This window comes from Nematolebias whitei, chromosome 6 (genome assembly GCF_014905685.2).
Source record: "Nematolebias whitei isolate Nwh7 chromosome 6, NemWhi1, whole genome shotgun sequence".
Lineage (NCBI taxonomy): Eukaryota > Metazoa > Chordata > Actinopteri > Cyprinodontiformes > Rivulidae > Nematolebias > Nematolebias whitei.
In genome coordinates this window covers 5487923-5499401 of record NC_056503.1, presented here as the reverse complement: position 1 = coordinate 5499401, position 11479 = coordinate 5487923, and the positions used below count along the sequence as shown (strand labels likewise).

At 43.0% G+C, this 11479-nt stretch overlaps 1 protein-coding gene across 1 annotated transcript in view; it reads left to right on the top strand.

The window, feature by feature from the left end:
* The window catches only part of LOC119411074 (large neutral amino acids transporter small subunit 4), a 30491-nt gene that overhangs the window by 17209 nt on the left and 1803 nt on the right, over window positions 1–11479 (top strand). The window contains exons 5-11 of the mRNA XM_037677997.1: window positions 727–819; window positions 1201–1334; window positions 1612–1823; window positions 6166–6309; window positions 7556–7682; window positions 9166–9298; window positions 10092–10165. Of these exons, the coding sequence (XP_037533925.1) occupies window positions 727–819; window positions 1201–1334; window positions 1612–1823; window positions 6166–6309; window positions 7556–7682; window positions 9166–9298; window positions 10092–10165 (917 nt within the window). The remainder of the gene's footprint in view (window positions 1–726; window positions 820–1200; window positions 1335–1611; window positions 1824–6165; window positions 6310–7555; window positions 7683–9165; window positions 9299–10091; window positions 10166–11479) is intronic.

Here is an 11479-nt window from a genome sequence, read left to right as displayed (position 1 = left end):
GTGAAAATGTACAAATGTGCACTGTTTGAGTGTTGTCATTGTGTTAGAGAGTAAATGTCATGAATTAATTTGACATTAAACATAATCCAAGTTGAAGAGTTGCATCATTTTCAGCCTCTTTTTGTCATGTGCACTTGGTAGCAGCCGAACTGACAAAGAGCGAGCAGGATAATGTGGTGTTTTAACTCCACAGCAGAGAAAGTTATGTAGCCTCTGTAAGTGGGTCTATGGGGAAAATATCGGTATCGGTTATTGATCAAATAAGTTTTAACATATCGGCCAAAAATCTAATATTGTGCGTCCCTAGACAACACATTTACAGCTGAGTGTTTTTTGCAGTCAGTTCTATTCAAGATGGCGGCCACAGCTAATCTGTATTAGAATGCACATAATTGTCTTTAGCCTAAAATTTGATTTTGGTGGTAACAGAGTTGTTCATAACACGCCCTCTGAGTGTGACATCATGTGATGTTATTGTATGCAGTTGTGCTTTATGTTATTAATAATGTTGGACTGAAGCAGCTCCATCATTTGTCATCTGAAGATTATCTTCGTTTAAAAGTCTGGTGATGAAGATGGCGGGTGCTGTGCGTTCTTTCAAGGACTGACAGACCTTCGAGTGTTGCTTCTGATTCAAAAGGCTGAACACTGAGACACTTATGCAGCAGCGCAGTCCGTATGTTTGTGGTAAAATGTGCTCATCAGTTGTGTCTGGGTTCTCCGTAGCTTCCCAACATGTTTGGAGACGTGCGGTCGACCTTCATCGCCCTGATGATTGGATCTTACGCTTCCTCTGCTGTCACTTTCCCCGGCATCAAGGTAACTTCTTATCAGTCGCCTACATCCTTTAATGGTAAATGGACTGTACTTCTACACTGTCTTATCAAGATGCTCAACACGAGCTGTGTCCTCATTTACCTCCACACACATTCAAACTCCGATGGGACACACATCGGAGACAACGAGGGGTTCAGTGTCTTGTCCAGAGACACTTCAGCATGTGACTGCTGGTGGAATCGAACCCTCACCTCTTCCATTGGAGGGCGGCTGATCTAACCGCTCATCCACAGCCTCCCATAGTGAAGTCCAGTTTGTCCAGTCGTCAGAGCGCTGCTGCGACACAAAGACTCTAGAAAGGCAGCATGGAGTCAGTGAGAGGATCAGTTCTTGACCTGTGTGTGTTGCGTCTGCTCCCTGCAGGTCATCTATGATCTGGGTGCTGCCTTCATCTCCATCCTGCTGGTTTGGGCCAGCTGCGCCTGCCTCGTCTTCCTCAACTGCTTCATCAACTGGCCTTTGGAGCCGTTCCCAGGCCCAGAGGACATGGACTTCACGTAAGTCCAAGAGACCTGGTCTGTCTTAACCCAGGTAGCCTTAAGTCTTCAGGAGTCATAGCGTCACACACACAGACATGCACACGCACACTTCAGGTGGTGGATCTCACAGCAAATCCCTTTGAGCCCTAGAGAGGAAAGACCCTGAAACCAGAGGATGGTTTGCTTTTGTTCTCAATCATCTGGGCTTTTCCTTCCTCCTCTGCGTCTCTGCTGACATGTTTCTTACATCTCCTCCGCTGGCTCTCCTTATCTTCCACCTTCGTTGCTCTCTCAGGGTTAAGATCAAATTCAGCTGGCTGGGGTTTGACCACAAGATCACCGGGAAGCAGTTTTACCATCAGGTGACCACGGTTGGCCGTCGTCTCAGCGTGGGCAACGTCATAAAGCAGCCGCAGCAGCCCACCAAAGACCTGGCAGAGCAGGACGCCAGCAAGCTGTGCCTGTCCACCGTCGACCTGGAGGTGAAGTGCAACGGCAGCGAGGAGAGTAAGTCCAGCCCATTTAAACCTGTCCTCACTGGGAAATAGAAGGAAACACCAGTCTCTTGACAGAGTTCTTCAGTTCAGTACAATGTTTGGTGGATCTTGAACCAGGTCCACATTTACAATCTGGCCTCAAACTCTCACTAATAAAGTAAAAAGATTGTGTCAGTCAAATATTCTGTGTAAGATCACTAGCTTTATAAAGTACGTTCATCCGTGGTTTTACAGGTCATGTATAAAACATAACTTTAATATGTTTGTTTGTTGTTTCCTGCTTCAAGTTAATGAGCACGTCTGTGTAGACCCTGCTTGAAATTAAAGTCTTCATCTCAAACTGATGAATTGTTTTAAACCCTGTAAATACAAACCAGATACTGTACAAGCTAAACGATTTGTTTAACCTACAGCTAAAGACTGGACGTGTGTTACAGAATCACTTTCATCCACAACACCTTTAGTTTCACTTGGAGAACATCTCCTGGTCCTTGAGCTACAAACGACGCTGAAGCTCGTTAAGCTCTTTGCTCAGTAGATCCATAGGACGTGTTCTTGTAATTTAATTAACCTTTGTGTTAAACTACTTTTCCTATAGTAAGTTAACTCCTTAAAGCAGACCTCTGCAGAGTTAGCAGCTAGCTGCTAACAACATGGTGAACGTTCGGTTTTCCAAGACCAGCAGATTAAACACAGCAAAAAGATCTTCTGGTTGAACATGTAACTGGCGCCTGCATTGTTTTCTGGTGGTTTGCTAGCCAGTATGCTAATCTTGAGCTCAAACTTGGATGTAGCATTTTGTGGATGTTAGGAGTCCCAACAACCAGTGGGACAACCATGGGACTCTAAAGAAACCAAAACCATCATTTCCTTATTAATATTCAAAATAAATATATAAGATGGAAATAAAAAAACACATTTTAAAAATAAATGTATATATAATGGAAATAAAAAGACATTAAAAATATATATAATGGGAATAAAAAGTCACGTTGTAGCGTTCATTGTCAGCAGGTCAGTAGAATCTCGTAACTTGGACTAGTGAAAGCAGAAAGCCTGGACTCTGAGGCCTGGCCTACATCTGTGTTCAGTCGTCAGGTTCTGTCCCCTGAAAGACCCTGTCCCTCCGTCCCACAGCCACGCTGAGGTCAGCCCCTTCACTTCCAGGCTTCTGCTGCCCCTGCAGCTTTTCTCGTCAGGGTCAGAACCTCCCAGCAGGTGGCTGGTTACCCCCTCTCATTCTTTTCGATATCAAACGGACCGTAGAATCCTTCCGGACCGTGTTCTTGGAAAAGCCTCTCAGCAGGTAGTAGAGAAGCATTGTTCTGGGTTCAGATCTCTGCTCGTTTGTGTGTGTTGGGGTCTGAAGTGCAGAACATGGACCAGGGTCGGTGTTATAACAGCTGGATATGGTCTTACTGTCAAAAGCTTCAGAGAGGCCCGGATCACACACGGCTATACAAACCTGCCGGCTCTCACTTTGGGAACGTTTTAGGCTTTGGTTCTGATCTGACGAGATTCTAAAGACTTCCTTAAAGTTAAGTTTTGTCTTTGTAGCAGTCATGAATTATACTTGGTGGTAGAACTGGTAACAGTAGTTGGAGGTCTTCACCTCACATCACTGGAATAGATCGTGCATGAAACCAAATGCTTCTTGGTTTACTCAAACTTCTAAAACTCCATGTCTAAAGCAGCCTAGAAGATGTTTTCTGTGTGCAACCAAACAATTCCTACAATTAGGCCTGACATAGACACCTACTTGTAGCAGCACCACCCCCCCCCCCCCTCCATCTGTGCAGCCTTCATTACAGGGATGCTCCAGTACCTAACCATATGGGCATATCTGCTGCTTTATGTTCGTTACTTGTATGAATGCTTGACTTTACTCAAAGCTGTTCTTTGAATCCTCTGGTTGCTTTGTCTTCACCCAGGTTCAGACATGTTCTCGTAGCAGCCGGGGGCACAGGAGATATTTAGATATTAATCTGTGCTCTGCAGCAGAGCTGTTGGGACGTTCACGAACAAGCTGAACCTTTTGAACGGCTCTTTAAAATGAGCGACGCGAGCGAGCTGCTTTGTTATTCCTCCTGCTTCATATCGATGCACTCGCTCCTGCCTTGCTTTTCCACTGAGATGAATGAAGAGCAGGGAGAGGGTCTGGGTGCAACAGCTGTTGTGATCGGTGAACATCTGGTCAGGAAGGGAGGGTAAAGGCTTGTAGGCTGAGTCATACGACGCTTGACAGTACAGGTGGATATAAACATGTACAACTCTGACCATACTGCATGGAACCACTCTTTGAAAAGAAGTGGATCCTAAAGCTCCAGCTCTCTTCAAAGAGCTGTACGCTCCACCTCTAGTAGCTGTAGTACTTGGTACTGCTGGTGCAGTATTACATAATGCACCGTGCAAGTAGTGACAAGGGGACAGGCATGTTTGAGCTCATCTGTAGCAACACGTGCTGATTCTCTGCAGCTGGGATATCAAACCTCATGTCCTCACGATCATCAGTCTGTGCGCTGACGTGCAGGGTGCATGGGCACTTGTCCCTTGGCGTGCTCTTTGGATGTCTGGTTCTGTAAAAGAACATCATAGCACTCAGATGTTTGATTATTTAGTGGATGGGCATGAAATCTTATTCTGGGATGTTCCTCGTTCAAAAGCACCCAGCACACTTAACTTCTGAAGTTAACCCAGATTAAGATGGCCGCCTCATGTATTCAACATTAACTCTTTCAAAAATGTAGCAGGCCATGGATTTTTCAGCCAGTTGCTGTTTTGATGTGCTCAGTAGATCTTAAGTAGAGCAGATACAACCTGCTGCTGCTCAGATGAACACGAGTTGGGAATGTTTTCCAAACTGAGCTGTCGACTCACTGTGTGTGTGTGTGTGTGTGTGTGTGTGTGTGTGTGTGTGTGTGTTAGAAATAAAGGGTACTCCTGTCCTTGTCTTTCGTGCCAGAGTGTTTACGACGAGCGTCTCATGTAGAGAAATGATGGTGTTGTAAACACTCAGGTCAAACCTTGAAATTAAGTTTTCGCTCAGTTTCATGGAACGTCACGAGATGTCACGCTGAGAGTCCTCGTTGTAAAGTCCCAGTTACCACATCAGTTTGTAGCTCAGCGTGTGTGAAACTGACTGGTATGAACACGTTTGTGTTGGCTAATGTAAATTAGCTCTGGTGGCCATCTTGAATTGGGATGCTTCCAAACGTTAATCAGTCGTGAATGTTCAAACTGTGATTACTCACTGCAAGTTTTATTAAAATCTATCTAACTGTTTGAGATATTTTGCTTAAAAAAACACACACACACTCCGACAGGGACAAGAACAACGTTATGTTCTTCTTTCGGCTATGGATGATAACTGCAGCCATAATTTACAAAAGCAGATGTCAAAGAAAACTAGAGAAAATACATTTCCTGCAAAAATGCAGTGCGAGTGTTTATTCAGGAAAAACAGCTAAAATTAGCTAAAGACATGCTGAAATGTACCTGAACTGGAAGAACAAGCCTAAATTAGCAAAAGAAAGAAGAAAGAACACAAATTTGCTGAATAGGTTTAAATAAGCAGAAATGAGCACAAAAATTAGAAAATTAGCTGAAAAAAAAAAGCTGAAATTAGCAACAACAAAAAAAACAGCTGAAAGTAGCTGAAAAGGTAGAAAGAAGCTTAAACTACCAGAAGGAAGTGGAAAGAGCTGAAATGAGCTTAAAAAAAAGTGGAATTAGCTGAAAAATCTTAAGTTAGCATAAAACAGCCATATAGTAGCTGAAATTGAAGTGAAAGCTGAAAGTTGCAGAAATGAGCTGAAAGGAGCAGAAACAAGTTAGAAGAAGCACAAAAATGTTGTAGTTAGCAGAAAGAATTAGAAAGGAGCACAATATAGCTGAAAATAGCTGAAAAAAGTTTAAATTGACACAAGGAAGCTGAAAGCAGCTGAAGCAGCACAGAATGTGAAAGGAGAAGTAAAATGTTGAAAACAGGTCTAAAGATCTGAAGGATGTAAAATGAGTTCAGTTCATTTTCTATGAGAAAAAATGGCAGAAAAGGCTAAATATTTTTAAAAAGCTAAAGTTGCACTAATACCAAAAGTCACAGCTGGATTGTCCTGAAAGAGCTGAACGTTTTGAGAAATAGCTTCTAAACTGTGGGACGAGGATCGCACCAAATAACGTACAGAAGAAAAATGGACCACAGCAGAGTGAAGGCTTCATGAAGAAGCTCATGTTTGTGTGTGGCGAACAGCAGAATAAACTCATGCTTCTTCATATGTGAGCTCCTTCAGGATTATCACCAGAGGGATTAGATCAGTCCCCAGCTCGTGTAACTCGTCTCGTTTCCTCTGCAGATCAGTCCTTCATGAAGAGTGTTTTCAGCCCCATCTTCCTGCTCAGCCTCATCACCATGTGCGTCACGCAGCTGCGCCTCATCTTTTACATGGGAGCCATGAACACCATCCTGGAGTCGCTCACAGACCAACACCTGAACACAGGTGTGTGTGGTCGCTCGCAGGCTGTGCATTCATCGGATGTTCCCGTCATTTTTACAAGTGATGTTCTGCCAACTGTCATCAAGTTAGCACCAGAACACCTGTGACCTCAGAGCAGAGTATGAAGAAAAGGTCCAACGTCTTCAGCCAGGCTGAGCTGTTGTCTCTTCTAACAATGTCTGTGCTACATGTCTGTTCACGCAGCGGAGACCTTTATCTGCTGATGGTGCTGAGGCGGATGAATGTACCGGTCAGCTGCAGTCACTCAGCACCTCGTGTTTGCAAAGGTTGACTCAGCTATGGAGGGTTACAAGTGTGAGCAGGAGAAGAGGCAGCCTTCCTTCATGATGCTGTCAGAGCATCTAAATGTTGGAATGTGAACGATTAGGACTAGTGATCGTGACTTTAGTGAAAGTTGCAGTGATGTCATTGACCAAGCACCTATCATCAATCACGATACTTTTTTCATATTAAAATTTTTTTTTATAAACGTATCTGGCAACAATGTGCCTAAAAATCAATTTAAACCAAACAGCCCCTTGTTTGGCTAGCTTTGGACCTAGCCTGGACAGACGTCTGCCCGTGTCTCTGATCTGTGATCCATGGCTGATGTCACAGCTGATAAGGCTCTAAATGATAACTATTAGGCCGAGCATCACTTCAAAAATGACCAGACTATCCCTTTTTTGCACACCTAAAAGCAGATGTTCTTGTGTCTGGTTTTTATCTTTAACTCCTCTTTAACGTCCCTGTTGCATTCATGCTGCTGTTGCAGTGGAGAAGATGGAAGTGGGTAAGAGACCCGTGACCAAATACCCATCTGCATTCATCCCCTCCTCCACCGTCTGTCCTCTGTAGCTGTCCTGTCTAGATCAGTGGCTCCCAAACCTTTCAAAATAAAAGTCATAGATATTATGACCACAGCTATTGCTGGTTGAAGTATACAAATGTTACTAAAAGCCATTAAGCAAAGAGCCTTGTCAATATCATGCTTTTTAATGTACTTATCTATGATTATGATTTGTATCTCTCTGTAACATTTAAGGTACATTTGCTTTTGTCTATCATGTAAAAAGATTATCAAGTTGTCTCACGTGGTGTTTCACAACTCTAGTGGGAGTCATGAACCCAACTTTGGGGGCCACTTGTCTAGATCATGAAGTTGTGGTCACATGATATCATGATATTGTACTTATGATGTTTTCATCAAAGTTTAATAATAAATGGTGTGTGTGTGTGTGTCTGTCAGTGAGTGTGTACACCTCCATCTTTGGCGTGTTGCAGCTCTTGTGTCTGGTCACCTCTCCTGTGATTGGCTACGTTATGGACTGGAAGCTCAAAGACTGCGAGGATGATAATGACAAGTCTGTCAAAAGGTAAGAATGAGCAGCTTCACTTTTCACAAAGAGGGAAATGTAAGGTGGGAGGCTTTGATGTTTGTGCCAGTGGCCATCCATCCATCCATTATCTTTACCATTCCATTTTGGGTCACGGGGGTCGCTGGTGCCCATGTCCAGCAATCACTGTGCGAGGGGCGGGGTACACCCTGGATGGATCCAGTCCATCACAGGGCCACATAGAGACAAACAACCATTCACTCTCTCACTCAAACCTAGGGCCAATTTAGAGTTACCAATCAGCCTAACATGCATGTTTTTGGTCTGTGGGAGGAAATAGAGTACCTGGAGAAAACCCATGCTATCATGAGAAGAATATGCAAACTCCACACAGAAAGACCCCAGGTCCAACTGAGGATTGAACCCAGGACCTTCTTGCTGTGGGGCAACAGTGCTAACCACTGAGCCATCGTGCTGCCATGTCTGTGGGTGTCTGCGTGTGTCTATGACTGAATTAAACTCTCAGGATGTACTGTAGTCACTGAACAGACATCTACTGTAGTCACTGGACGGACATCTACTGTAGTCACTGGACGGACATCTACTGTAGTCACTGAACAGACATCTACTGTAGTCACTGGACAAACATCTACTGTAGTCACTGGACAAACATCTACTGTAGTCACTGAACAGACATCTACTGTAGTCACTGGACAGACATCTACTGTAGTCACTGGACAAACATCTACTGTAGTCACTGAAGATACATCTACTGTAGTCACTGAAGATACATCTACTGTAGTCACTGGACAGACATCTACTGTAGTCACTGGATGGACATCTACTGTAGTCACTGGACGGACATCTACTGTAGTCACTGGACAGACATCTACTGTAGTCACTGAACAGACATCTACTGTAGTCACTGAACAGACATCTACTGTAGTCACTGGACAGACATCTACTGTAGTCACTGGACAAACATCTACTGTAGTCACTGGACAAACATCTACTGTAGTCACTGGACAGACATCTACTGTAGTCACTGGACAGACATCTACTGTAGTCACTGGACAAACATCTACTGTAGTCGCTGGACAGACATCTACTGTAGTCACTGGACAGACATCTACTGTAGTCACTGGACTGACATCTAGTGTAGTCACTGGACGGACATCTATTGTAGTCACTGGACAAACATCTATTGTAGTCACTGGACAGACATCTACTGCAGTCACTGGATGGACATTACAGCTGATTCACTGTTGTTAACTCACTTCTATGGCAGCAACAGCTCAGTGACCTTTGCCAACACAAAATGTCTATAACGTACTCAAAAAGACAGACAACGGGCTGAAGTTCATGTGGTCGTAGCTCAACATATCCTCTGAGAACTAACAAGCATTTTTTTGCTTGAATGGCCTTGGCAGCCATTTTGAATTTAAACTCCGTCATGAATGCCGGTGGGTGATATGCACTCTTTCCAAGGAATGCTGAGTTTTTCTTCCTCTCCTCCCTTCAGGGAGCCCGGTCAGCCCCGCCGCCCCAGCAAAAAGATCCAGAAGATAGTGAACGCCACCAGAGCCTTCATCTTCACCAACCTGCTCCTGGTTGGCTTCGGAGTCACTAGCGTCATTCCCAACCTGCAGCTTCAGGTGTGTGAGCAGGAAGACAAACATTTGTCTGTGTTGTGTTTTTTTTTAACTATTTCTGCAGCTGTTAAACTGCAGTGAAGTTTTGAGGGGGACGTGTTCCACTGCAGAGGCACACAGTGTTCCAGCAGCATTTCTCTGTCCTATACTCTCACCTGCTGGACAGAAGCAGCACTGCTGTTAACTTTCTGCATTCACACCATTGTTTTCCTCTTTCTACTTTTCTACGTTCTTTGCAATCTGTTTCTGCAGCCCTTGTTCTGTTTTAGCTGTTCAAAATATTCAGCTTCTTTAGCTGTCATAACTTTTGTAACTTCTATATTTTTCAACATATTTAACTATTTAAATATATTTTCCAAAGGCATACATTGAGATTGCTTCAATTCCTTTAAAAAATTCCTCTCTTTAAAATGAGCTTTAGCATATTTGCTCTGTTTTTGTATTTTTATGCTACTTTTAGTTTTAAGATACAATTCTGTTTGTTTTAGCATTTAACTAGCTTTTGGCTACATTTTCAGTTTTAGCTAGCCTTTTGCTACATTTAAGGACCATTTTGCTACATTTAGCTTTCAGCTAGTGTTTTGCTTCTTTTAGCTTTAACACACAGTTTAGCTTATTCAACAAGTTTCAGCTGTAATCATCATCACGTTGCATTTTTGCAGAAAGTGACATTTCTCTAGTTTGATTCTGAAACTCTTTCGACAAAGGTAAAAGGCAGTTGTCGGTAAAGACGAGCTAGTTGTGTTTGAAGTGGCTCTCGACAGAAAACCAACGTGTTTTTCCGATGTCTCCACAGATTCTGTCCTTCATCCTGCACACTGTGGTCCGAGGCTTCATCCACTCGGCTGTGGGAGGCCTGTACGCTGCAGTGTAAGTGTTGCTGTAACGACTGTACGTACAGCCAGGCAGAGAGAAGCTCTCTGACGTTTGAGGACGTTGACCATTTCAATCAAAACTCAAACGATAATGTTCGGCTGCGTCAGCACTCCCTGCCTTGGGAAGACTCTCAGCTAAATTCCAGTCGAGCACAAGAGCTTAAAAACGACATCCAATGCAAAGAATCAGGAGTCACTCCTCGCTACTGATCAGCAAAAGGGTGATAAAGTTTATACCACTGTCCGTGTTCATTTGTCTGTATGTTAGCAAAATATTTCATGAACCACTGGACAGATTTTAGTGAAACTGTCTGAAAACAGTCATTGAATGTATATCTATAATTGGGGACTGCCTGAAGATAGCCCCCTGTTATTATCCACCTGAAAGGGGTCTTGCTCTTCCTTCCACTTTAATGCGTCCCGAAACTTAATGTGTCCCCCCACAAATGTCACATCAAAACTGCGGCTTAATTTGAGCTGGATCCTGCCGGAACAAATTCTGGGAACTCTTGTTCTTTTGACTGGGTGCTTCCGGTAACTGTTTGCTAGGATCCAGCTTGGATCCAATAACTCTCAGGCTTATTAATAAAAAGTTATGAACAAATATGGCTGCCTTGAACAATAAAACTTGCATTGGATATGTAAACTGAAAATAATTACATAAACACTCATTTTAAACACAACAGCCACGATCTGCCTCTTCAAGTGAAGCATTTCCGCGTCTTCCCTTAAATAAATCTCCACCTCTAAAAGAGTGAAGTGCTGAGCAGGCAGTTGTGTCGTACGCAGGCACCTGGAGGTTTCACAGGTGGAGTCAGACAACAACAAGCAGCCAGCTGAACTTAGGAAACACAGTAACAGCTATAACTCAGTTCAATTTGAAAGACGTTAAGTTAAAATTTGGTGTGGTAGTAGCTAGGGATGCACCGATCCACTTTTATAAATTCTGATCCGATCTAGATACTAAATCTGAATATCGTCCGATACCGATCCAGTTCCGATATCATGATCATTGATTTTATACAAGGCTGTAATAATCTCCTCTCAAGTACAATTTGTACAAATATATTCATGCATGTCCAAAAAGGCAACTTGAGGTAAGTTTTATTAATGTTGGATAAGTTTTAAAGTTAGAATTAAATTCTGCTAAAACAAAACATGTTTCTTTTTATTCCTAGTTTTATAGTGGATATTAAAGTGATTAATTTAAGTGACTGTTTAGTTATTTTATATTTTTTTAAATAAGGGGCAGATATAAACATTTTTTTCTTCTTTTTGCACTCTTTTCATTCAATGTTTTCTTTTTGAT